Genomic DNA, 27,266 nt, shown 5'->3' on the forward strand with positions numbered 1-27,266 from the left:
TTTGGGGATACAAAAACAGGCAAAAGACAGTCCCTGAAGCAAGGTCCCCCTTGGGTTATAGGACCCAGGGTCTCCTTTGCTTGAAAAGGAGAAACCCCCATTTGGGGTTTTCTTGGCAGAGATACTGGAGTGGTCTGCCATTTCCTTCTCCAGCTCATTTTACAGATGAGGAAACTGAGGTGAACAGGGGTAAGTGACTTGCCCAGGGTCACACAGCTAGTAAGTGTCTGAAGCTGGATTTGAACTCAGGAAGATGAGTCTTCTTGCCCTGGGCCTGGCATTCTGTGCACTATGGCACCCCTAGCCGTCTCTTTTTCTTCTGTCACTTTTTTCCTTCTGCTCATCAGGGAGTCTGGCTGGTTCCTCTCTGGGAGACAGGTGGTCTCAGTGAATTGTCCAAGCCCAAGTTTGTTTCATTGCCCAGTTTCTGGACCGTCTGGTGTGGTACAGCTTATAATTTGGCTGCTATTTTATGTATTTGCTGAACCCCACCGTTCCTTGGTAAGGCTCCTGGCTGCTCTTGGCAAGAGCTCAGGCATCATGCAGTCACTTGTTTTTGTCTAAGCTGAAGTCAGAACTAGTTTGTAAGTTTCCTTTAGTCCTGGGGTCCTTAACCTAGGGTCCACGGGCCCCTCTGGGAATAGATTGGGGGGGGGATTCATGAGCTTGAGTGTGAAAAATTATATCTTTATATCAATGTAATTGGTTTCCTTGTAAGCCTACGTATTGTGTATACTTAAAAATGTTATTCTGGGAATGTCTGTAGGCTTCCCCGGACTGCCAGGTGATCCATGGCACACAGTTAAGAGCCTCTGATTTAGTCAATCACTCGTCTAAGTGTTAAAACTCTACGTCTTCTCCGTCTTCTGAAATCCCAAAGTGCAAGTCAGTAGATGGGTGTGTCTTTCATCCAAGCACCAGTAGGCACAGTGTAAAGCCTGAGGCATCATTCCTAATAGAGCTGGGGGCACACATTGGAAATGCCATTTATTGAATCTGTAGGTTTCTGTTCAGGCCTCAGTGTTCCTAATATGTTCATTGGTCAGAAAGAGTCAGAATTTGGAGGCAAGAAGGCCTAAATTGGAACCCTCTTCTGCTTCATGCTAGCTGTGTTTTGTGACTCAGTTTCCCCAACTATAAAATGAGGATAATAAGATTTGTATTGTTTATCTCGTGGGGTTGGTATAGAGCAAAGGTGCCTCTGCTCACAATCTGCAGCTCACAACACTCCTGAGTGCAACCCCAACCAGATTAAAATATAACTGGGAAATGTTTAACAAAATAAGTAAAAACACAGTGTTTGGTCATTTTAGTCCTGTCTGACTCTTCGTGACTCCATTTGGGGTTTGCTTGGCAAAGATACTGGAATGGTTTACCGTTTCCTTCTCCATCTCATTTTACAGATGAGGAAACTGAGGCAAATAAGGTTAAGCGATTTCCCCAGGGTCACCCAGCAAGTAACTGTCTGAGGCTGGATTTGAGTTCATGAAGATGAGTCTTCCTGATTCCAAGTCCAGTGCTCTAACCACTGTGCCACCTAGCTGCCCAGTTTCCTCACAAGGAGTTCACCATACCGACGATGATTCAAAATAAAAAAATTCAAAAAACATATTGAGTGAAATACTAGGACTTGGATTCATAGATTTAGATCTGGAAGGATTTTTAGTCCTTGCTTTTCCAGATGAGGAAACTGAGGCCCAGAGGGGTGCAGTGTCTTACCAAAGTTTGCACGGGTCAGAAGCAGCCAAGCCAGGACCAACAGAATGCAAACGCAGGCTTGCTGTGAGCATAGGTGAGTGCAGGGGATGCTCAAGAAAGCTAGGGGTCAGTGTTGACTATCATTGTCAGGAAAGGCCCCTTGAAGGAGCCTGGGAAGATTAGTGGGCCTTAGATAAGTGAAGAAATGAGGGGGAAGAGGAGAAAAAGCTTCCTAGGCAGAGCGTAAAGGGCAGAAGTGAATAGGCCACAGGCAGGACACCAGAAAGAGACCTGTCTAACCGAATGGAGGGAGTGGTTCGGTTTAGGAAGTGGTGGGAGACAGAAGATGGAGACCCTTGAATGCCTGGAAGAGGGGTTTGGGATGGGGAAAGAAGTGTCCGATCTGGAGTCAGAGGACCTGATACTTCTGTTGAGTCACCTCTGACATGTGACATTGGGAGACTAACCTAACCTGTCTGGTCCTCGGCTTGTTCAGCTGGGAAGCTGGACGAGATGACCGCTAAGGTCCCTCCCAGCTTTGAGTCTAGTAAGGCTTGTTCTGCTCGGTGTCAGAGGGGTCATTCTAGGTGCTAAGACAGAAAAGTGCCATATGAGGGTTCCCTGGAACCATTGGTTTTGACTGATTTGAGGAGCTGGACCATGAAGGCAGGACTCCACTGTTGGTGAGATCTGGGAGCTGTCACTGTGACAGTCAGGAATTTATCTAAAGGTCAGCTCTGTGTACGTGGAAGGCAAACCAGGGAGTGTCCCTGGACGAGGGGAGGTGGAATTGTGGGATTGGAGTTCATAGATTTAGATCTGGAAGACCTTTAATCCAATCCCTTGCTTTTCCAGATGAGGAAACTGAGGCCCAGATGGGCAAAGCCTAGGATAATGCACCGGTGGCATCCCTTTGAAGAGGGGACCGTCTAACCAGCCGGCCGGGCCTATGCATTGTGAGAATGAGGAATACCTTGCATCGGGGCCCAGTATAAATGCTGTAACACCTCGCTTATCCAGAGGTCACTTTCTGGGCACTCGGCTTAGCCCATGTTTGTCCAGCTGAGAACTAAGTCAGACAAGATGGTTTCTGAACATCTGGAGTAGATGTTGCAACATCCTGAAACCCTTGTACTGTCCTCACTGGAAAGCCCCTCAGGCCCTCACTGCTCCCCTGTTATTAGCTCACATAAAATTCTACTAGGTTGGGTTGGAAACTTTCTAACCCACAGCAGATTAGGAGCGACATATTTGCGGCTGCAGGAAGGGACAGCTGACATTGAGGCAGGAACTTACAGAAACTGTAAAGAAGTCTGCAGATCCTAGCTCTAGAGCAGAAAGGCCCTTTTGGGTCAATTCTCTCATTTTATAAAGAAGGAAACTGAGGCCCAGGGAGATTGAGGGACCTCTAGGGTCATGGTTCTGAGCTGGAAGGGGCCCCAGAGACCCTTGGTCCAATCTTCTTATTTAATTTAATTAATTTATTTATTCAATTTTCTGATTTTGTTTTTTTGTTTTTGCATTTTGGTGAGGCAAAGTTAAGTGACTTGCCCATGATCACACAGCTAGTGTCAAGTGTCTGAGGTCGGATTTGAACTCAGGTCCTCCTGACTCCAAGGCCGGAGCTCTATCCACTGTGCCACCTCGCTGGTTTGTTTTTGCAATCTTCTTGTTTTAAAGAGAAGGAAGCAGTGACTTCTTCAATGTCACAGAGTGTTGGGGCCAGAACCGGTTTTTATTTAAAGCCTGGTTCTCTTGACTCCAATTCCCACAGTGCACCGTGCTGCCTCCCTAATGGTCCCTAGTCATGCTAGACTAACCTCGTTTCCTTTTTTAATAGGATTACAAAATGGATACATTCTGGAGATGATGTAAATGCAATATTTCTGGATCCCAGCAAAACATTTAACAAGGTCTCTCACCATATTCTTGTGTTCAAGATAGAGGGAAGGTGGGCCGAAGTCTAGTAAGAGCTAGGATTTAGACCGTGAAGGGACCTGAGGTCATCTGGTCCAGCCCCTCATTTACCAATGAACAAGCCAAGGGCTAGACAGAGAGACAGTCCTGCCCAAGGCAATACTAGCACTAGCAAAGTTGAGATTGGAATCCGAGACTTTAGAGCTAGCTGCAGGGGCTGTCTAATCCAATTCCTTTGTTTTATAAATGAGGAACCTGAAGCCCGAGGGACCTGCTGCCTCCTATGACCTTGGGCATGGGGCAGGACTGAGGATGCCCGAGGACCCCTGACTCCAATTGAGTGCCGTATCCTCCCTCCTACCTGAGGTTGGTCAAAGGAAAGGAAAGAATCCATCGCATCAATGGAGCTGATTACTCTTCACTCCTGCTTCTCCTTTCTGCCAGCCCAAGCGACTCCCTTTCTTGGGCCCTGCTGCCTTGGCCCCTAATGTATCAGTCTATCTCACGGAGGTGTCAGGGTTAGGGCAGAAGAAGTCACTGGATGTTCACCATCGTGTGTTGGGCGGAGGGACCGGTAGCCGACCGGTTATGAGGCCGGTGAGTGGGCAGTGCCAACCATGCAGTCATGCCCTGGTCCCCAGAGCCCCAGCTCTTGGGTGTGCGAAGGCGAGCAGAAGGTATTTGTACGCGCCGGAGAGTTTTGGGGGGCAGAGTGACCAAGTGCCCCCCAGAAGATCGTAAGCTTTTATCCCATGCAAAGAAATTGATTGGTGGCAAATTTCACCTGCCATTCGCTGGATTCTTTCTGCCTCCCTTCAGTAGGAGGAGATAAGACATCACACTGTGTTCTCTGTGGAAAATTCCCCCTCAGCACACTTTATTGTTGTTCAGGCATTTCAGCTGTGTCTGACTCTTTGTGACCCCATTTGAGGGTTTTCTTGGCGAAGATACTGAAGTGGCTTGCCATTTTCTTCTCCAGGTCATTTTAGAGATAAGGAAACTGAGGCAAATGGGGTAAAGTGACATTGCCCAGGGTCACACAGCTAGTATGCGAGGAAAGATCTGAACTTGGGTCCCCCTGAGGCCAAGTCCTATGCCCTTTTCACAGTCGTAGGCAGGGAAAATATGCTCATAGACCAATATGAGACTAGGCCAAAAAAAAAAACCAACACAAAACTTCAGTGATTAGTTTTGGGAGGTGAGGAGATACTCTGAGAGTTGGGAGGGTCAGGCGAAGCCTCCAAAAGGAGAGAGGCAGCATTTCAGGCACAGGGGGACTGACAGAATGTTGTGTATAAGATTGTAGAGGATGTGCTGTGTAATGTGCCATGAGCCTGGGACGGGAAACCGGTGTCAGGGTGTGGAGGCCTTGGAGATCCAAGCTGAGGAGTTCTTATCTGAACCCACAGTCCATGGGGAGCCAATGGGACTTTTTGTGTGTGTGGGGGGGAGGCAATCAGGGTTAAGTGACTTGCCCAGGGTCCTACAGCTAGTAAGTGTCTAAGGATGGATTCAAAGTCAGGTCCTCCCGATTCCAGAACCGGGGCCCTAACCATTGTGCCACCTTGCTGCCCCTGCCAGTGGGACTTCTTGAGCAGGAGAGTGACTTGTTCAGATCTGCATTTTAGGAATCTTAATTTGTCAGCTGTGTGGAGAATGGCTTGAGGATGGGAGGTTCAGAGGGAATAATTAGGAGGCTGTTGCAAATAGACCAGGTGAAAGGTGATGAATCCCTGAACAAAGATCATTGGTTGTGAGTGGAGGGAAAAAGGGATGGAGATGAGTGATGCTGAGGAGGGGTAATTGGTGAGACTTAGCTAATTGGATACTGAGGAGTAGGGAGTGAATGAGAGCAAAGAGTGAAGGGTGAGTGCTAGGCTGCAAACCTTCAGAACTGGAAGGATGGTGCCCTTGATAAAAATAGAGGTTAGGAAAAGAGATGTTCAGAGGGCAGGGCAGAATGAGTCTTGTTCTGGACACATTGAGTCTGAGATGCCCGTGGAACATCCGGGGTGGAAATGTTAACAGGTGGTTGGAGATGTCAGGTACTGTTGCTGAAGGGGATCTGGGGTGTGACATAAGAGAGAGAAAGACAGGGAGAGAGAGACAGAGAGAAGGGGGGAGAGAGAGAGACAGAGATAGAAACAGAGAGAGGGACAGAGAGACAGAGAGAGCAAGCTAGATTTATTGACTTGGGAGTCATTTACATAAAGACGGCAGAGTCCTTGGGAGCTGGTGAGATCACTGAAAGACAAGAGGATAGGGCCCAGGGGGACACCCGGGCAGCAGAATATGAAGGATGAGTCTGCAAAAGAGACTGAGAAGTGGGCAGAGAGAGAATCACATCAGAGCAAAGTCATGAAAATCCAAGAAGAAAGTATCCACAGACGAGCAGTGATCAATAGCGTCAGATGCTGCAGAGAGGTCCAGAAGGATGAAGCTGAGAAAAGGCTTCTGGGCTTGGCAGTGAAGAGACCATCAGTGACCTTGCTAGACAGCCATTTCCACAGGGAAAGGGAAAAGAAGGGGACCAGCTGGAGCCTTGGGAGACACCCATGGCTTGAGCACAGGATGCAGATGTGGATTCAGGTTCCTACAGGGTTAACTTGTGCAATGCCTCAGGGGCATTGCCTCAGGTAGTGCCAGTTTGATGTAGAATGCAGTCAGGAACGCTGTCATGGTTTCATATGAATCGACTTGGCAGAATGAGTGTCAGCGTCCATGGCAGTGTGGGGGGACTGAGGGCTGATGGGACACACCAGCTGGTTGGTTGCTGTGAAATCCTGAGCCTCTGAGATTGAAGTGACCCTTATGGTCACTGACATCGCGAGGCATTCAGCTGAGGCTAAGTCATCGAGAGTCAGAGGAAGGCCTCGCTGTTGAACTCAGACATTGGCATGACCGTCTTGTCCTGTCAGATGAGATATTTATGTAGCGCTTAGCTCAGTGCCTGGCACACTCATCAAATGCTCGTCCTCTCCCTGCTCCATGTCCAGTTTTCTCATGAGCGCATTTAGCCTGGGTGAGGTACAGTGGTGCATAGCATCGTAGATTCTGAGGTGGAAGGGGCCTCGGAGGTCATCAAGGCCAACTCCATTTTACAGTTGAAGAAATAGACTCATGAAGTTTAAATGACCCTTTCTACTCAAATCAGGTCCACCCATAAATTGCTGCCCCAAACGTCTCTTCCTTGTATCTGCCCCCTCCTCTGCTCTCCATTGCCTTGACCAGTAAGGAATACCTAATCTGCTCACTACTGCCCGTGAGCCTGAATATAATGCAATTTCGGACGGCCAGTGCACCTTCCACACTGAGTGGAGGGGCCATCAGCACAACCTGGAATTCTGCCACTGTGTGACTTGCACTTCTCCGGTCTTACTTGGTGTCTCTGGGAATTGGCTTTATGAGGACGGTGGTCCACACCCATATGGAGCCATGGTGACCCCATTGGTGAGCTGGGTCTGCTCCCACTGGTTGTCAATGAGGTCTTCATAGAAGGAACCTCTCTGAGCCAAAGGAGAGGGATCCCTGGGGCTTAGGAGGGGAGGGCCCATGGTCTGCATTAGTTGGGGCGGACGGGCAACCCGCTGATGCCAGTGACGGGTGCCATGTGCCCCCCCCGTGCTGAATTTCTGTCTAGCTCTAGATTTCTCTGGGGCTTTTCCAGTCTTTGGGGATGTCAGATTGGACAGCATCCACCCCGTGATGGTGACCTGGTAACCCATCGTAAACATCTCTTTTTCCACTAGGCCCCACTAGCAGGTCAACAACTATTACTCAAAAGGAAAGACTTGGTCCAGCATCCCAAAAGGCAATTCTGTTGTTCCCCTATGGGAGGCTGCCATAGGCTGAGCACGGCATTGCTGTCCACCATGAATCACCTTAGTCTTCGGCTCACAAGTTCATGTTTGTAGAACTGGAAGGGACTCCAGAGGCCATCTAGTCTAATTCTTTCATTTTACAGATGAGGAAACTGAGGCCCTAGGGAGTTTAAGTGAATTACCCAAGGGCACATAGGTAGTAAACATCAGAAATGGGATTTGAACCTAGGTCCTCTCCTCTGAGCCTAGAAGCAGTATTCTTTCTTTTTTTGGGAATAGGGCAGTTGGGGTTAAGTGACTTGCCTAGGGTCACACAGGCTAGTAAGTGTCTCAGGCTGGATTTGAACTCGGGTTCTCCTGACTCCAGGGCTGGTGCTCTATCCACTGTGCCACCTAGCTGCCCCAAGTCAGTGTTCTTTCCACATAGATCTGAGGGGGCGTAGGGCCATGGGCAGCAAATGACCTGACCTATGCCTGTACCATCTTTAATGCCTCCAGCTCTTTGGGGCCCCACTCAAAGATGCTAGTTTTGTGTGTTACCTGCTATTTGAGGTGCAGGATATACTGCAGTTAAAAGTCAAAGAGGCCTCAGTTTTATTGATTAGGATTGCTAGAAGTCATTCTTTTTGCCTGTGATTAGGACTGTCCCTCGGGCCCCAAACCAATTGGGGGCATCCCTAAATTGTCACGGAAGTGGCTAGCTCTTGGACTTCCAAATCTGGTGGTTGGTCCCCCCACTCCCAGCTTTCCTTGTGGCCTACAAGTAGCTGAAGTATCAGCCCCTCATTATGCCCTCTGAGGGTAAGATGGCATCCTTGCTGTGATGAACAAGGGTTATGATTCTTAGGGCCTTCCAGAGGCCTTCCGGTCTTACCTCGCCAGATTGTGGCATCATTTGAGAGAGAGCAAAGACTTCTGGGCCAGGACGGCAAAGGTGAGTTGTTGGCCCTGCCAGATCTGACTTTGGCTGCTGCTTTGGGTGGCGGTGGGTATGTGGATATGAGAAGGAAGGAGTTGGCCAAGTCTGGGACAGCATTCCATTTCTTGGAGTCATGCTGTTCAAGAAGGAAGACCACATTTGGGATGACTGTGGACAGGCCCTGGTAATCTGTCGTTATCCACAGAGTTTCATCATTCTCCCACAGAGGCCACATCAGCGAGTTGAATGGGAAGGCAGTGAGGGTCAGCCTCCTAGCGGCTGCCAGAGCCTCTCCTCTCTTGCTTGTGGCTAAGGGTGTCAAAGGGACTCAGCTGGGGCTGGAGGGGACCTCAGAGGCCATCTAATATCCCCCTCCATTTTATAGATGAGGAAACTGAGGCTCAGAAAAATTCTAGGATCATAGACCTTGGTCTGGAAGGGGACTCAGAAACCATCAAGTATAACCCTTTCATTTTACAGATGAATAGATGGAGGTACATGGAGATTAATTGACTTGCCCAAGGTCACATAGGTAGTGTCAGAGACAGGATTTGAACTCAGGTCCTTTGGATTCCAGAGCCAGTGTTCTTCCCACCGTACCATGTTGTTTCTGCTTCTTAGTTCTCTCCCACCTCACTGCACTGTAACAGCCTAGAGCAGGGGCTGGGGGAGGGTGCCGAGGGTTCCAAGATCTTCTCTATTTCCAATAGAGACTTGGCCTTCCTGTCAGCCTGGCGTTGGGGGGGAGGGAGTGGGGTGGTGAGATGGAACTGAGTTCAGCACGTGGAGGAAGGTGGGGCAGTGGGCTCCAGGTGCCAGCTTTCCCAACTCAGAAGAGTTGGCCTTCTCCCTGGAGCCCCTTTCCCCCTTTTTGGCATAAAGGTTCAGAAGTAGTTTGATGGCCTGCCTATCTGTCTTCTCCTTTAGGACAGCAAAATCCAAAGAATAAATAAATTCCTGGTTCTTTGCCCATTTACTCAGACTAATTGCCCTTACCCCCTGCCCCAGACATTTCCATCCTAGCCTTTCCTGTCCTTCCTTACCTTCGTGTTTTCCATTTAACCCTAGGTACAAGGCTGTTTCACCTAGTTTCATGTCCCCCTACCTAATGGCCAATAGAAGGGTATTTTAATTAATTTTGTGGAAGGCAGTATTCGGGAGGGGAATATCACTGCCCTCTGGGTGAGATAGACTCATGATACAGCTAGTCTACCCAGCCATCTGAATGCCCTTCTCAATAGTGCACCATGGGTGACTGGGCTTCTTATAGTCCTTGGGGGATGATGGGTCAACAACTGGGCCAAAATTACCTACCCCACCCCACCTAATCCACTAGGATGTGAGTGATACTAATTTTGACCTCCTACATCTTTACATTCAAAGTGATATTCAGGATGAGATCCCCAAGGCAATGATGTGGGCACATTTCAAGCCTAGCCTCCATGTAGGAATCAGAGATCCTGAGCATCTCATCCTTCAAGGACTCCCTAAGTTTTTTTTTTCCTAGTGGATAAGACAGTTCTTGACACAGTGAGGTGGCTTTGTTACAATGGATAGCATCTGGGCTTGGCACCCACTAACTATGTGACCCTGGGCAAGTCACCTAACTTTTTTTTGCCTTAATTTCCTCATCTGTAAAATGAGAGACTTAGACAAGATGTCATTTTAAGGTCCCTTCCAATTCTAAATCTGTGATTCCATGATCTTGGGTATAATTTTGTTTACGCCAGCCTTGGGTCTTGCCTCCTTACCATAAGTGACTTAGCAAGGTAAATGTGATCTCTGCATGTGATACCCATTTGGGTCCTTCTACCTACTGGACACCAGGTCTGAAGGAAGAGGGTCAAAGAACATTGGGCATTAGGGCGGCCATCTTCTCCAAAGTCTCCATCACAAAATTTAGGATTCTCCTCTGTCCCCCACAATCTCCTAATCTTTGACCTGGAGCACAGGTCCTTAACCTGGGGTCTCTGAACTTGTTTTAAATTTTTTTTTTGATAATTCCATTTCAGCAGAATTGATTTCCTTTGTAATCCTATATATTTTGTTTTGTACAGTGAAAATAGTTATTCTGAGAAGAGTTTGGGGTCCATGAGCTTTGTCAGAGAGCCTGCCAGGGGGGGTCTGGGACACAAACAAGATTAAAGACTCCTTGACGCAGTGGATTGCTGTCATCTCATAATGGCTTTTCAGTTGTTGCAAGACTCTTCTAAATGGTTTTCCTGTTTCCAGGCTCTTCCTTTTCCAATCCATACTTCATGTCTGCCAAAAGGGGCTTCCTAATGCGCAGAATCAATTACTCCCTTGCTTACGTATCTTTGGTTACTCCCCACTGATCACCAAGTAAAGTATAGACTTGTTAACCTAATATTCAAAGCAGATCCCTCTTTTTGCCACCTTTTCTAGGCACTTAATAATTCTTAGCTGAGTTGTATTATATTTTCTTCCTCCCTCCCTTCTTCCCTCCCTCCCTTCTTCCCTCCCTCCCTCTCTCCCTCTCTCCCCTCCCCTGCCCTCCCCTCCCCTCCCCTCCTTTCCCCTCCCCTCCCCTCCCCTCCCCTCCCCCTCCTTTCCCCTCCCCTCCCCTCCCCTCCCCTCCCCTCCCCTCCCCTCCCATCCTCCCCTCCCCTCCCCTCCTCTCCCCTCCTCTCCTCTCCTCTCCTCTCCTCTCCCCTCCTCTCCCCTCCTCTCCTCTCCTCTCCTCTCCTCTCCTCTCCTCTCCTCTCCTCTCCTCTCCTCTCCTCTCCTCTCCTCTCCTCTTCTAGATTGCAAGACCCTGAGGGCAGAGTCTGTGAAATTTTTCATCTCTGAATCTCCAATGTCCTCTTAACAGTGCTTTGAACATTTTGGGCCTGTGATAAGTGTTTGTCGAATTAACCTGAAAAGATTCTTCCCAGGAATCTTTCTTTCTTTCTTTCTTTCTTTCTTTCTTTCTTTCTTTCTTTCTTTCTTTCTTTCTTTCTTTCGTTCGTTCGTTCTTTCTTTCTTTCTTTCTTTCTTTCTTTCTTTCTTTCTTTTTCTTTCTCTTCCTTTCTTTCTTTTTCTTCCTTCCTTCCTTCCTTCCTTCCTTCCTTCCTTCCTTCCTTCCTTCCTTCCTTCCTTCCTTCCTTCCTTCCTTCCTTCCTTCCTTCCTTTCTTCTCAGTTTAAAGGAGGCAGAGAAATGAAATTGGCTAAGATGATAAAAAAAAATGGAGTCAGTGTTAGCGGGGCTGTGGAAGGAGGGATGTATTGATACACTGTTGGTGAAGTTGTGAATTACATTTGCCATTCTGGAAAACAGTTTGGAATTAACTAGAAAAGTTGGTAAACTGTTCAGATCTTTAACCCAGTGAAACCACTTCTGGGCATGTAACCCAAGGAGATCAATTATAGAAAGCAAGCTCTTTTATATAATAAAATATTTATAGCAGCCCTTTTTGTGGTTGCAAAAACCCCCACCCCAACAAGATGGGTGGTTGTTGTTCAGTCTTTTGGGGTTTTCTTGGCAGAGATCCTGGAGTGCTTTGCCATTTCCTTTTCCAGCTCATTTTACAAATGAGGAAACTGAGGTAAACAGGGTTCAGTGACTTTCCCAGGATCACACAGCTAGTAAGTGTCTGAGGCTGGTTTTGACTCAGGTCTTCCTGGCTCCAGGCTGGGTGCTCTATCCACTGGGCCTCTGGGCTTCACCTAAACAAAATGGGTGCCCATCAGTTAAAGAATGGCTGAACAAACTGATTAATGAGTGTGATAGATTATTGTCTAATATAAGACATTCAGAGAAACATGAGAATGATCATATGAAGGTGATGCAGAGTGAGGAAAGTTAAAATGAGAATAATATATACAATAACATAAAGGATAATGACAGTTAAAAAAAAAACCCAATAGCGGGATGCCAAGGAATTACTATGTACTGTCTCAGTCCAGAGAAGCTAATAAAGAAACACACCTTCTTCCCCTGAGTGGAGATGGGTTCCTGTGGACGTGGAACATGGCGTACACTCTCAGACATGGTTGGTGGGCTTTGCTTTGTTATGAGACACTGGAGAATGAATCGTTTCATGAATTGTTTAGTGGCTTCTTTCTTTCAAGGGCCAGTTCATTGTGGGGAGGGGAGTGGGACTGAGGGAAAATGATTGCTGTGTAAAAACTGGTCCTTAAAAAGAGACAGGGAAATATGGGCTAGATTTTGGAAAGATTTTTCATCCAGAATGGGAACAAAAAAAGACACAGTGGAGGTCAGCTTCAAAGGTGTTGCCATTTTATTTATGTATGCTGCTTTCGGGGGTTTGGGTGCAGAAACTTGGGAATTACTCACAGACTTTGCAGTCCTTTCTTTCCACTTTCTGAGTGCTGGATAAAAAAAAAGTCATTTTAGAATAATCCTCAAAGTGGTATAAGAAGGGCTAGTTTTCGGAGGCCGGCTGGTATCCTTTATTTTCTCCTTCAGCCCTAGGATAGCTGCAGTACAGGTGAGCGCTCACAAGGAGGCCACTTGGCTAGTCCAGGATGGTGTAGCTGTTCAACATGGGGTAGTGGATTGGATGGGATCACTGGGATCAGTGAGAGTCCAAGGACACGAGTTTGAATTCTGCTTTTTCTGCTTATAACCTATGTGATCTCAGGGAATCACTTGAGTTGTTTGGATTTCAGTTTCCTCATCTGTAAAATGGAGGGGTTGCTCAGGAACTCTCAGGCCCCCTAGATCACTGAGTGTGCGGACTGTTAATGCCCCTTCCAGTCCTAAGGTTCTCTGCTTGGGTAACTTCTTTCTGGAGAGAGGAAGGCGGAAGCAGAGGCTGCTTCCGTTTTTTCTGTAAAGCCTTCAGCCTGGTCTCCTGGGATCTTTCCCGTGCCCCGCCCACTAGCATCTCTCCTCCCTTAGAGCTGCCTCTCACATCTGCCTCTGGGTCAGAAGTGCCAGCTAGGCATGACTCTTAGGGCTGAATTCCCAAGTGATGGAGGGCGTCCCCTGCCTCTGTGGTTAGTGGGCCTGGGGTGCCGGCTGGACAGCAGGGGTGGGATTGTCCATTCAGAGGTGCAGTGCTGGCCGCAAGCCCACGAATGTCTCATTGAGCCAGACGGTTCACATGATTTCCTCCGTCTGCCAGGCTTGGACCCGCCCTGCTCCTCATTCCTCTGCTTTCCAGTGGTTCTCTGTGTGTGTGTGTGCGTGTGTGTGTATATGTGCATATGTGTGCATGTACAGATCTGTGCTGGGTGTCGGTAATCATGAGGCTGTGGCCCTGGGTCTCCCTGTGACACCGTTGTCCTCTGGGGCCAGATTGATTGAATCCGAGGGTAGTTATGTGTTATGTACAAATGTCCTATTCTGGGTGGCTGGAGAGTGTTATTTCTACAGCTGTGATGCACAGGGGCTGATGACGTGGGCGTGTATGTGTGTGTGTGTGTGTGTGTGTGTGTGTGTGTGTGTGCGCGTGCACACACACGCATGTGTGCACTCGTGGGCCCTGCCTGGGTCTCACTTGTCTATGGCAGTTCCTTTGAGGGAGTGATCGGTGTGTGTGTGTGTGTGTGTGTGTATGTGTGTGCGTGTGCCCCTGGGCAGGGGGCTGATGGCCGAGAGTCTCACATTCCTTGCTATTTTTAGGGGCCATATCAGAGCAGCTGTCAGGGAGTGGGGGGGGGTTCGGAAAGGCTGGCCCCTCGTCCATGCCCACGTCCCAGCTCTGCCTCCCTTCCCCCAGCCCCACCCCCCATGCTATACTGCCCCTCCCTTCGGAGCTGCCCCCAATGCTATCCAGTACCCACAGCGCTGGAGCCCTCACCCTGCTCACCCTTTCCAACCAGGGTAAAGCAGCAGCTCCCGGGTAGCCGGGAGGGGCCGGGGGGGGGCAGGGGCGGGGCTGCAGCCAATGCTATTTTGAGCCTTTAACAGAGCAGACAGAGGAGACTCCGCTGCTCCGGGCTGGGCCATGAGGGTGAGTATTCCATGGGCTCCCCCACCTCCCGAAACTCCTGCCTCCCTTAGGTACCCACCTGCTTCTCGGGCTGGGCAATTTAGCTTCTCCCCTCCTGTCCCAGTCTGTCCTAGGGGTTACTAGAAGCCGTGAAGTTGACTACTGTGTCTGCCCTTCCTGGAGTGGGACAGGGGGGTGGTCTGGGACCTCCTTGTCTTCGCCCTCCTAGGCAAGAGAAGGGGTTGAACTGGGGTGGTCTGGCCCAGCCTGTCTGTCCCTGGGGCTTACATCTGAGCTGGCTGAGAGCCCTAGGAGGATGCTGAGAACCAGAGGAAAGCTGGGAGGAAAGATTGAGCTTCCCCAGTCCCAGCTGCCTTGGGACCTCCCCCCCCCCGGGCCCCTGACCCTACTTGCCCATAAAGCTCGAATCCCCCTTCTCAAATCCTGATCCTTGGAAAGCCTCTGATCCTCAAGCTTAGGTCTCTTCCAGCGAAGGTCTTTGAGATGTCTCTGTCCCACACTGTAATAACACTGCCAGCACACCCATTGATGGGGGAGAGTGGAGGGCTCTGACCAAGGAACAGGGGGCATCCCAGCAGCAGAAGAGCCCCGCTGTGGCCAACCTAATCCCCAACTGTTTGGGGGTGGGGGCAAAGGGCTGAAAGGGACCGATCTTTTTGACAGTGAGAGGATTGTAGCTGAGATATTTCCAGCTGATGATTAGAACCTAGAATCAGAAAGACCTGGGTTCAAATCCTGATTCTCATTCTTAGTGATTCTAGGCAAGCCATTTAGCTTCTCAAGGCCTCAGTCTCCTCTGTAAATGGATTAGCTGGTCCTCAGGTCCCTTCCGGCTGTAGAGCTATGATCCTATGACCCTGTTATCCTCAGGGGTGCTCTTAGACTTCCCCTTTCTGGGTACAGAATACTAGAAGGGGTCAAAGAGACAGGATGGGGGTGGGGAAACTGCCTTGATGACAGTGGATGGGTCTTCTTTGTAATGGGAATGAATCTTCCAAAGAGTCAATCTTTTGAAAAAGGAGGGGAGCTGAGTCTGAGGTACCTTTCCTTCTATTCTCCCAATCCTCTGGCTGACAGAGACTGGTCCCAAAAGGCTGGGGACGGAGACATTTGTGTGTGTGTGTGTGTGTGTGTGTGCGTGTGTGTGACAGACAGAGAGAGAGACAGAGACAGAGAGAGGGACAGGGGCAGACAGAGAGAGAGCAAGGACCCTGCTGGTCTCCTGGAGGGGGCCTGGGCAGAGCCGGTGGCTGTTGATGGGGACTGGAGGGTGTGTGGGGCAGGGCGGGGATTCCAGCCTGAAGCTAGCTCCTCTGTTTTGCAGGAGGCAGAAGCCTGGCCCCCTTTACCACTGCAGCAGCAGCAGCAGGAAGCCGGGCCAATGCACCTGCTTCTGTGAGGCCAGCCCGGCAGGGACGCCTGATTTGGCTTCTGCTGTTTTCTGTTCCTCGGTGGGTTGGGGGCGGGGAGGGCCCTCTGACAGGGAATACTGTTCTACCCGGAGAGGACTGAAGGGACCATAGTGTCCATGCCAAGCCCTTTTTTCCTTCCTTCCTTGGCCCACAGTATGGTTTCCCAGCCCTGTCCCCCTTCCCAGCCCTCTCTGAGAAGCTCTAAAATACTCCCTTTCAGGTGTCGGGCCAAGGGCAGCTTGCCTCTGAACTCCTTCCTTTAGGGTTAGCTATATTCCCTTGACCTGACAGTTGATGAACTAAAAACAGCCATCCCAGAGAGCTGAGGCTGATTGAGAAAGTGAGGGTGATAGCCCCCCACCCCCAAACTGGTTTCCTGCCTTTGAACTTGGCATTTGCAGTATCTCCTCAGTCCTCCCTTCTCTCCCTCTAAGTCCCCACATTCTTTGGAAAACAAATCTGAAAAAATCACTATGTACAGGGCAGGCTAACCAGAAGCCCCTGCAGAATGAGATTGCCCCATGGCCGGAGCAGAGCAGAGCACAGCCTCATGTCGGTGTGATCAGTGAGGAGCAGTGACAGGCTGAGATATGGGAGGAGGGGGAAGTGGGGAGAAGTTCTGCTATGCCCTCACCCCAAGTTAGGATGGGAGGCTGTGTGGGACTGATATGCCAGGCACAAGGCAGATGCTCTTCCTTGGGTTCCATCGCTCAAGCTTCTCAGGCAGGCAATAGGAAATCAGAGAGGAGAAGGGCCACCCTGTGCCTTCCTTCACGGGAGAAAGGTGTGGGAGGTGGGATGTCTAATGAGGCTAGATAAGCGTTTTGGTCCCAGAGATTGTGCCTGTGTCCCAGGCTTTCCCTTTTAGGGCTATAGAGGTCTTCAGGTCCCAGGAGGCCCCAGAACGTGTCCATCTGGCATGCTCAGTCATTCACCAGAGCTGGATGGAGCCGATGGGCTGCCTGGTGTCAGGAATGACCCTTCAGAAGACCCCTCCCTAAGTGGTCCAAGATAGGAGAACTTAAGGAAGGTGAGCACTGCCAGCCATTTCAGAGTAAAGGCCTGGAATCACTGCAGTAGAGAAAAGCATTTTTTACTGTAAGGAAAACCTCAGACTCTTCTTCCAAGGAATGGTTTTTCCATATGGCCCATTCACAAATGGGCCCCACAGTAAGCAGGCAGGAAAATTTAATACAGCCTTGTATATAGAATGAAGTGAGCAGGACCAGGAAAACATTATATATAACAACAGCAGTGTTCTAAAGACAAACAGCCTTGAACAGCTTAGGAGCTCTGATTAACTCAATGATGGACGACAGCTCCAGAGGACTCGAGGCAAAACATTTCACCTGCCTCCTGATAGCGACCCAGTGGCCTCAGGGTGCAGTTGGAGACTCATTTTAGACATGGCCAATGAGAAAAATGGTTTTGCTTGACTGCATGTTTGTAACAGATTGTTTTTCTTGGTGGAGGACAAGGGGAGGTGGGAGTGAGAGAAAGCAGATCTTTGGGAAAATATAAAATTTGATATAATTTGTACCATCATATTATATTATATATTATTATATATTGATATAATTTATATTTCTATATAATTTTTAGAAATATACAAATCACATATAATATAAATATATTATATATAATATATGATAAATAACAATATATATAATATATATGTATATATAAATAAGATATGCTTATCTATTATATATACATAACATATGAAATTTTATTTTTTAAAAGTCATTGGTATAGTGAATAGGGGCACTGGATTTGGAGTCAAAAAGACCTGGGTTAAATTCCACCTTAGACGTTAACTGTGTGACCCTGGGCAAGTCACTTAATTTCTCTGAATCTTAGTTTCCTTCTTTGTAAAAATGAGGAATTTGGTCTCAGAGGGCCTCTGTGGTCCCTTCTGGCTCTAAATCTATGATCTTATAATTGTATAATTATCAACTCAGTAAAAGGACTTTTAAAAGAAGTCTAACTGGGTTTTTTTTTAACTCAAAATTTTAACTTTTAAATTTCATTGCCTTAAATCCTAGACTTTTCGCTTGGATGGAATACCCTCTGTCCACCCCTTTGTAGACAGGCCAGTTCATGCAGATAGAGTCAAATATATCCTAGGCAGAGTGACTGTGAATAACCTTTCTTCCCCTTGGCGTATAGGTTTGCCCAGAGAGATTTTTGTTTCTGTTTTTATATCTCTAGTACCTAGCGCAGTGTTTTGCAGATCAGGACTGTGATTTCATTGGTGAAGGGAAACTCCCATATAAAGAAAACTCCCTCCACCAATGTGTCCCTACATCTTCTCTATTTAAAGTTGCCGAGCTGCCTAGAGCCCAGCAAGGGTAAGTGACCTGTCCAGAGTCACATAGCCAGGATGTGGGGTGGAACCCAGGTTTCCTTGATTCTAAGGCCAGCTCTTCATATATGACGCCACGGCTCCCATCTGCCTTTCACATAGCTCAGTGAACGCTTACTAAATTTGTGCCAGGCAAGAGAGCAAGCTGCTGGTGGTGTTCATGTGCTATCCTGGGTCCCCTTCCCTTTTTGAATACAAGCAGCTTTTGGTTTCTTATTGAGTAACGTTGGCCCCAGAGGACAGGAGGTGCAGTGGGAGGCAAGCGTTGGCCTGTTTTTGAAACACACTTCCTAACCATGAGAGCTGGCCCACGGTGGAATGGGCTGCATAGGGTGGTGGTGGGCTCTTCCTCCCTGGAGGTCTGGATAACCATTCGTTAGAGCCTTTTCAATGGGAATCCAAGTAGGGTTTGTACTAAACTGTCTCTGAAGTCCAACCCTGAAATTCTGTAATTAATTGACAATTCTACAATAGTAGAAGGAGCTAGAGACAGAGAACTGAGACAGCTGCATTTGGAGTCAGGGGATGGGGTTCAAATTCTGATTCTGCCATTTTGCTACTTTTATGATTTGGGATAAATGATTTTACCTCCCCGGGCCTCCGTTTTCTCGTCTCTAGAATGAGGGAGTTGGGCGAGATGACTGCTACAGCCCCTCCCAGTTCTAGATCTAGGATTCTAGATGCCACTCTGTCTCTCTGGGCCTCAGTTTCCTTCTCTTTAAAATGAAGGTGCTGAACTAGCCTCTGAGGTCGGAGGGGACCTCAGGGGACCCTTAGTCTCAGTTCTGACGCTTACCAGCTGAGTGACTGTGGGCCGTGTCACTTCATCTTTCTGAGCCTCAGTTTCCTTATCTGTAAATTGAGGATATTTGTACTAGCCACTACAGAGGGCCGTGGTGAAGAGAGCACAGTCAGTTCTGCTATGGTTTGTGTTTTGAAAACTCAAAATTTTTTCTGGCATGAATGATGAATGAGGAAATGCTCTGAACCTGTCTCGGAGTTTGACTGTGGTTCTTTGAGAAACATCCACGAGAAACATCAAGAACGCAGAAAACGTCCCCGCTTCCCGGTGACCCACCAGACGCCCACTTCTATAAGCACACTGGGTCAAACCAAAGGGCCACTTTTGTTGTCTGCCTTTGGGCGCAGTGGGCACAGTGGGCGGAGGATCCAGGAGGGCAGCTCCTCCCTCAGCTCTTACGCCTCGGCCTACCCATCAGGCTTGTGCAGGTAGAGAGCAGCGGCAGATGTGACCACCATTTATTGTGCTATTTATGTATTTCTTAACCATTTAATCAGAAGGTATCAATTGGTGCTTCCGTTTTTATTAGACTCCTTTTTTTTTTTGTGGCACTGATGAAGTTTTTGAATGTTGTGCCCCTACCCCCATTTCCTCCGTGAGCTTTGTGGTTTTTTGTGCAAGATACTGCAGAGTGAGGTGCTCTTTGGGAATGGGTATGTCACTTTAGAGCAGAACTGACTGTACCTTGTCAACCTTACAGTGCTATTGAAGACATGTGGATAGAGTGTTGGAGATGGAATCAGGAAGTCTAAGCTTCCAATCCAGCCTCTGTGCACTCCCTAGCAGTGGGTTGGTGAGCAGCCAATCTGTAAACATTTATTTTTTTTTTCATTTATCCATTCCTTTATTGAACAGAAAGAAATACACAAATTGGATACTTCTGCTTCTAAACAAAAAAAAAATAGCCCAGTTAAGGGTTTTTTTTTAGTTTTCATCTTTTTCTCTTTTATTTTTAATTAATTTATTTTGATTTATCAACAATCACTTCCATTAGCTTTTGAGTTTAAAATTTTTCTCCCCCTTCCTCCCCACCACCCTTCTCAAGACAGTGCAAAATCTGATATAGGCTATACATATACGTTCCTATTAAACATTTCACGTTAGTGATGTTGGAAGTAAGAATTAGAGCCAATAAGAGGAACCATTAGAAAGAAGAAACAAAACTCAACAGAAGAAAAAAAAGCAAATAGTGTGCTTCGATCTGCATTCAAACTCCAGAGTTCTTTCTTTGGGTGTGGACAGCATGTTCCATCACGAGGCCTTTGGAGATGTCTTAGATCCTTGTTGTGCTGGGAAGGGTTAAGTTTATCAATATTAGTCATCATACAAAGTGGCTGTTGTTGTGTACAACGTTCTCCTGGTTCTGCTCACTTCAGTCAGTATCAGTCCATACAAGTCTTTCCAGGTTTTTCTGAAGTCAGCCTGTTCATCATTTCTTATAGCACAATAGCATTCCATTACATTCATATACCACAGCTTGCTCAGCCATTCCCCAATTGATGGGCATCCTCTCCATTTCCAATACTTTTCCACCACAAAAAGAGCTGCTATAAGTATTTTTGTACATGTGGGTGGGTCGTTTTCCCATTTGTATGATCTCTTTGGGATATAGCCCTAGAAGTGCTATTGCTGGGTCAAAGTTCCAAATTGCTCTCCAAAATGGTTGGATCATTTCACAACTCCACCACCGATGCATTAGTGTTCCAGTTTTCCCCACATCTTCTCTAACATTTATCATTTTCCTGTTTTGTCATGTTGGCCAATCTGATAGGTGTGATGTGGTACCTCAGAGTTGTTTTGATTTGCATTTCTCTAATCAGTAGTGATTTAGAGCATTTTTTCATATGACCATAGATGGCTTTAATTTCTTCATCTGAGGACTGCCTGTTCATATCCTTTGACCATTTATCAATTGGGGACAGTAGACATTTATTAAGCACCTGCTGTGTGCTAGGCACTGTGCTAAGTGCTAGGGATACAAAAAGAGGCAAAAGACAGCCCCTGCCCTCAAGGAGCTTACAGTCTAATGGGGGAGACAACATGCAAACAAAAATTAAAAAGCAAGCTCTGTACAGGATAAATAGGAAATAATTAGAGGAAAGGCATGAGAATTAAGAGGGGTTGGGGAAGGCCTGTAGGAGACGGGATTTTCGTTGGGACTTAAAGGAAGCCAGGGACGGCAGTGGTAGGCAGAGATGAGGAGGAAGAGGGTTCCAGGCACGGGGGGACAGCCAGAGAAAGTGCGAGGTCTCGTTCATGGTGCAGCCAGGAGGCCAGCGTCACAGGACTGAAGAGTGCGTGGTGGGGAGTAAAGTCCAAGAAGACTGGAAAGGTAGGAGGAGCTAGGTTAGGAAGGGCTTTGAGTGCCAAGTGGAACATTTCATATTTGATCCTGGAGGTGATAGGGAGCCCCTGCAGTTTGTTGAGGGGGGCGGGTGACGTGATCGGACCTGCACTTTAGGAAAATCACTTTAAAGACTGAATGGAGAATGTAGGGGGAGGCTTGGTGGGCAGACCCCTCAGCAGGCTATTGCACTAGTCGATTCAGGTGTGAGGGATGAGGGCCTGCAGCAGACCGGTGGCAGTATCAGAGTCTCTGAATTTTTCTAAGTCTCAGGGAGATGAACTAGATGACCATGAAGGTCCCTTCTAGCTCTAAATCTGTGATCTTATGACCTGTCTGGGCCTCAGTTTCCTCCTCTGTAAGTATAGGGGATTAGGCTAAATGACTTCTAAGGTCCCTCCCAGTCTGATCCTGAGATCTGTCTGGGACTCAGTTTCCTCATCTGTAAAAAGAAGAGTTTGGAGGTAAGGTCCCTTCCAGCTCTGTGAGCCCCGCAGGTGTGGCTGGAGGAGAAGACCCAGTCTCTGTAAAGAGGCCCCCTTTCTCTTTCCCTGCCGTGAGTCAGGCGGCTGCTCCTATCCCAGCCAGGTGTGTCCCTGCTAGGACAGCTTGGGACTTTGGGACCCTTGCCATCCCCTTCGATTTGTTTCTTTTGTGACTTTGTTGCCCACAGCATCCACCCCAGCAGGGCCCAGCCTCCAGGACGACCGCCTCCTAAACTCGGGCCTCCCTGAACCCCGACGTCCCCTCCGTTTCCTCTCTTCCTCTATCTGGTCCCAGGGAGCACGCATCCCCGGGCCTTCTCCATGCCAGCAGGGCCATGGCCTTTTCTTCGAGATTCGCCTTCTGGGAGCAAAAGGGAAGTCTTGTTTCACATCTCTCGTGTCAGTCCCCCTGGCTGGTGTGCTTGTAGGGGTTCAGCAGGGGGCGGGTAGGAAGGCTGGCAGGGGACTTTGCTTGTGAACCCCCCATGGCCTTCACTCGCACACTCCCCCGGGCAAAGCTGAGCCACCGGTGACCTGTCAGCTTCCTAGACGGCTCCCCGAGTTTGTGCCTGCTCTTCTGCTTCTGCTGCAGGGGAGTGGATGGCAAAGGGAATACACTGATGTGGCTGTGAGCTCAGGTTACCCACTGAGAGCTCTCTCTGTGGCCTGGGACTGCAGAACCCGAGGTCCAACCAGCTTCATTTAGCATATTGGGGGAGGAGGGGGGAGCAGAGAAGGCATCTTGGTCTGGCTAATCCAGAGCCATGGGGAGAAGCTGGGCCTGGCAGGCGGCCTGGGTCCGAGGGTGACTCAGTCTCATGCCTTTGTGTGCGCTCACAGCTCCAGGATGGGCCTATGACCCAACCCCAGAGGACTGGGGGGGAGAGTGAGTCAGTCCGAGGCTAAATCCAGGGACTGAGCTGTGATCCCAAGACACTTGAGGGGAGGCAGAAGTGTCTCCCCACTTCCCAGTTGGATCCAGTTCAGGGTGGGGTGGGGGATTTGGAGCTGCCTGGAGGGAGGATAGCGCTAGAGCCATTTAAAGACCACATGGACTGGAGGCCAGGCGGGTCCCTGGACCTGAGCTTGCAGCGACTACTGTACATGTATGTTTGTGCTGGGAGTGGGGGACTGGAGGGTTGCATTTACTGCCCTTCTGTCCTGTGTGTTGGGGGAAATTGCGCATGTAATGAGCTTGACGTGGGGGGAAGAGGGTCCCGTGGGAATCCAAAGGGTGGAGGGAGCAGCGAGGCAGCCTTTGGCTTTATTTAGATGTCCTTTGCTCCCCATACCCTCCTCTCCCCTCCTCGCCAATCCTGTGACCCATCCCCATTCTAAGCTAGTGGGTTTTCCTTTTTGAAATCATTCTGTTCCGCTTGGCCCAGGGAAATGTGGCCTTGCTTTGAAGCTTCATGCAAAACTTTGAAAGTGGCTACACAGAGATAGAGAGCTTGTCCTCGTTGTCATGCTGGTCTGGGGAACCTGGGCTGCCACGGGAAGGAGGCAGGGGGGCTGGCCAGTGCCCTATGCCAGTCCTATTGTCCTGTGCTTAAAATTAGCCCGAGCCCATGGTTAAAAAAGCCCAGAGAGATTTCTCCTCAAGGGATAATTAAGGTCATCCTAGAAACATTTCCAAATTCTCTTTCTCTACATGATCAGTCCACACTTTCTCAGAGGAGAGATGTCGGCCCCTTGGCCTCCTTTCTTATGCTCTGTCTCCCCTTCCCCTGAAGAAAGACATTATCTTAGGGTGACATGCTTTCCAGCCTGCAGAGAGATGGGATGGGAACAGCTGGACCCCATTCTTTAGGGCTGATCGGGAGTGATACCAGGTGAACCTAGTAATATTATGACAATTGGTGGGGCTGGGGTGGGGGAGAGAAATGAGTTTGTTCGGCTGGGCTGCCTTGGGAGGGAGAGAGCAATGATATTTCGGGAGAAGAAGAAGAGGATAGAAAGGTGGAGGAAGGAGATTTCAGAGTCTAAGCCAGACTGCTTAGAGTCTATTCTGATTGCAAGCTTGAAGCTAAAAAGTAAGGAGCCCTTTTGGGCGGTTACCACATTTCCTGACCTCTCCCCCCACCCCGCTGTTTTCCTCTCTCCTCTGTGTCTTCAGTGATAACCCTTCTAACCTTAGCCAGTAGGTATGAACCCAGCATCACCCCTGCAGGCCTAAGCATCTCTCGATACTAATGGCTCCCTCTGGCCCCCACTCCCTTTTCACAGCTGCATGGTTGACAGTTTTGTGGGTTTGGGGTTGGAGAACAGTGGGGAAAAGCATCTGGCCTCCAAAGCATCCCCCTGGGTATGATTTCCTGCCTCTAACCAGAGCTGGGGTGAGAAGGCTGCATTCAAGCTGGGGCTGCCCATCCCAGGGGACAAGCAAGTTCTCGGTCAGTCTAGGATGACATAGGAACAGGCTGGAGCCATTGAAATTTCTGAATCCTGGGTCTACACAGCAGCAATAACACCATCTTGGTGTTATTTCTTCCTGCTAAATGACTAAACTGAAAGGTTGGGGCAGGAGGTGGGGCATGGATATTAGGAGAAGGTGGTTCAGGCTACTTTCCTTTCTTCCAGGGACAATGCCAATGGTAAAGTATAGAGTGAATTGGCTTGACTGTGTTATTCAAAGTGGGTTAGCCCCAACCAGTGGTATTACTCTGACCACAGGGACTTGATACAGTTGGAGTGAACCTGGCTTGCCACTTAAAGGGGAATATTGTGATAATAGCTTGGAGTGGTAGATAGAGTGCTGGATTTGGTATTAGGAAGGCTTGGGTTCAAATTGTGACTCATGCACTCACTATGTGACCCATAGCCTCTGTGTTCCTCAGTTTCCTCACCTGTAAAGTGAGGCAGTTGGATTCAATGACCTCCAACTTTCCTTCCTGCTCCAAATCTCTTACAACTTCTCACCCTACAAAAGACCCCCTTTAGTTCTGAAACTGCTTTTAGATCCCAGAATTGGAAGCACCCTAATCACCATGGGCCTCCAATCCACCTCCTCTCAAGCCAATATCCCCAGGGACAGGAAGAGCTCAGAGCTCCATCCTGCTGGGAGAATGGGGCTGGCTTGCATGCTTTTCCCCCCTCTTAGCTCAGGCCTTAGCCCCAATCCCTTGGTGACTCTCCCCTCTTTGCTCCCTTAGGTTAAAGATGAGGACAAGATTATTCCAAAGCCTAGCCCTCTTGGAAGAGAAGAGAGGGCTGTAAGTGTTCTGTGGGAGCTTGTGTGTGTGTGTGTGTGTGTGTGTGTGTGTGTGTGTGTGTGTGTGTGTGTGTGTCTGTGTCTGTCTGTCTGTCTGAGTGGGTCAGAGCGGGAACCCTCTGGAGTTCTGCACTAGCTTGAGGGGAGATCACAGGTTGCCAGGGGGCTACTGAATGTCTTTCCTTCCTGAATCCATGAGATGATGAGTCAGGAAAGTGAAAGTCCCACTGCCTGGTCAGAGAGTTGCTTCAGCAGGGCTGAAAAAAGACCTTTTTTCCCTGGGGGGAGCCTCTGTTTAGCTTTCCGCCCTCCTCCTATGATCCCCGATTTGGCTGGAGCGAGGGGGAGCGCACTGAGGAAGTTCAGATGGGCAGAGCCTTCTCTGGCCAGCTCCAGGGAGGAGAGGTGGGGGCACACAAGGACTTCAGCAGCTGCCACTGTTCTTCCTAGAGCCCTGGTCAGTGGCTGTGCTGTGGCGGGCTCTCCTTCTCCCCTACCCCACCCCCAGCACACATGCACACTTCCTGCCTTTAGGCAGGAATATGGCGACAGAGAGGGAGATTGGGGGAGTAGACCCATGGGGTGCTGGGCTGAGGCAAGAGACAGGGGGTCAGGGGGGACCCAGGAGGGCCGGGACGGGTGAAGACACAAGCTCATCCTTCTGGCCCAAGATGAGTCTTCTCTCCCCCTCCTCCACCCCACCCCACAATTCCCTAAATGTGAGATGGGGTCATGTTTGGAAGAAAAACGTGTTCCCTTTCTGACGAAGCATCTTTGTGAATCAGGGCTTCTGTTGTCAGACTGGGAAAGTCATGTGTTTACCTCCGTTTGGGAGAGTTCAGGACCACTAGGAGTCTAGATGTGTGTTTGTGGTACTAGGGTGGGGGAGACAGAGGATAAATGGGAAGGTGTCCTAGGAGGGCTTTAGGATATGCGAGACTTTGACCCAGTTGGTGGGAAAGCTTTGAGCGTTCTGGTTAGCATGCTGAGGGTAGGCATCAAGCTTCATCCCTTCCCCTGTGCCCACTCCATTGGCGCTGATATGACCCAGGAGGCAAGACTAGGCCCAAGCTTGGCTGGGTAACCTCAGGGAAGTGAGGGCAAGTCCTCCCATGAGAGGTGGGGGGGGGGGCTCGGGATCACCCATACAGGCAGCTGGCTGTCCTCAGTGCTACTTTCCTCCCCTCCTGGCCTGCCTGGCTCCTTGTGGTGGTAGACAGCCAGCTGCTTCCTGAGATCATTGCCCAAGAACCACCATGGCCTGGGGAAGATCCTGGCAGAAGGTGTCTGGGCTTCTCCTCAACTCTCAGGAATAGGGGGTGCAGATTGACCCCAGGCCTGCCGGAAGCATGAGGTAGGGTCCTACTGGCCAAAGAAGAGGTAGAGAGCATCAAGCCTGGCATCTGCAGGCTAACCCCAGGCCCTCTGGCCGCTTGGATCTACAGGGGTGCCAGCCCTGAGCCCCCTGAATGTGGCTTCTCAGTGAAGTCCTCTTGGGGTGGGGCTGGTGCCAGGCCTCTCCAGGGTAGGGAGGGGATGGATTCGTCACGATGGGTCGACTTTACTGCAGGCTGACTGCTGGCCAGCTCTGCTGTTGCTCCCAGCATTCAGGAGAGGCAGCATCAGCAGGCTTGGAGGTGGGGGTGGAGGTGAGGGTGTGATGAGCTTTGCCATCAGCTTGAGTGATTAACCCACCGTAGGCCCAAGCTGGCTCCATACCCCTCGTCCCTGCCTCCCCGTCCTAGGGAGCCCAGTAATGTGATGCCTAAGGATCTTATGGAGGGAGGAGCTCAAGAGCTAAGCCAGAAACCAAGCAGAAAAAGGCACTTAATGGACTCCTCATACTGAATGTAAGGGGGTGGGGGTGGTGTCTGGGGCTGGGAAAGCCACCAAAGAGGCAGGCAAGAAGAGGAGAGCTGGGAGAGAACCCTGGCTGGTCTGGGAGAGAGGAAGCACTCCTCTGACCCTTTCTTTCCTTCTGGGCACTGAGGTAGGCATAGGGCTTAGGTTTGAAGTCGGCCCAGAAGACTGGCATGGAATGGGGGGATGAGGGACCACACTCCCCGATGATTGAGGTAGTGGGAAGCCCAGGGTCAGGGTCTTTTCCTTCACTGTCCTTGGTCCCCACTGAAGGGTTGGTGATGAGATGAGCATTTGGGCATTTAGGAGAGAGAGAAAAGGAGTGGGCAGGGCCTCAGGCGGGATGGGATGAAGATGAGCTAGGATGGCAGGGAGTGGCAGGACAGCTAGAAGGAAAAATCCTGAGTCTCGGCCAGGACTGCTTGCGGATTTCTTGCACCAAAGCCTGTATATAGAGACGTGGGTTCTCGGGTAGATGTGCTCCAGCTGGGACTTGAGGGGAGGGGT

At 49.4% G+C, this 27,266-nt stretch overlaps 1 protein-coding gene across 9 annotated transcripts in view; it reads left to right on the forward strand.

Annotated features, from left to right (window-relative positions):
- MYO18A (myosin XVIIIA) overlaps positions 1-27,266 on the forward strand; it is a 156,386-nt gene that overhangs the window by 40,806 nt on the left and 88,314 nt on the right. For 2 of the 9 annotated variants that reach the window (XM_078154785.1, XM_078154787.1), the window contains exons 1-4: positions 14,190-14,280; positions 15,605-15,731; positions 21,877-22,060; positions 24,839-24,900. The exons of 4 other annotated variants lie outside the window; for them this stretch is intronic. In XM_078154785.1, the coding sequence (XP_078010911.1) occupies positions 22,024-22,060; positions 24,839-24,900 (99 nt within the window). In that variant the 5' untranslated portion in view covers positions 14,190-14,280; positions 15,605-15,731; positions 21,877-22,023. Of the gene's footprint in view, positions 1-14,186; positions 14,281-15,604; positions 15,732-21,876; positions 22,061-24,838; positions 24,901-27,266 lie in introns of those variants that run through there. 3 more of the 9 variants (XM_078154786.1, XM_078154788.1, XM_078154789.1) reach the window with 3 other exon arrangements.

Source organism: Phascolarctos cinereus, unplaced genomic scaffold (assembly GCF_003287225.1).
Source record: "Phascolarctos cinereus isolate Bilbo 61053 unplaced genomic scaffold, phaCin_HiC Scaffold_5;HRSCAF=322, whole genome shotgun sequence".
Lineage (NCBI taxonomy): Eukaryota > Metazoa > Chordata > Mammalia > Diprotodontia > Phascolarctidae > Phascolarctos > Phascolarctos cinereus.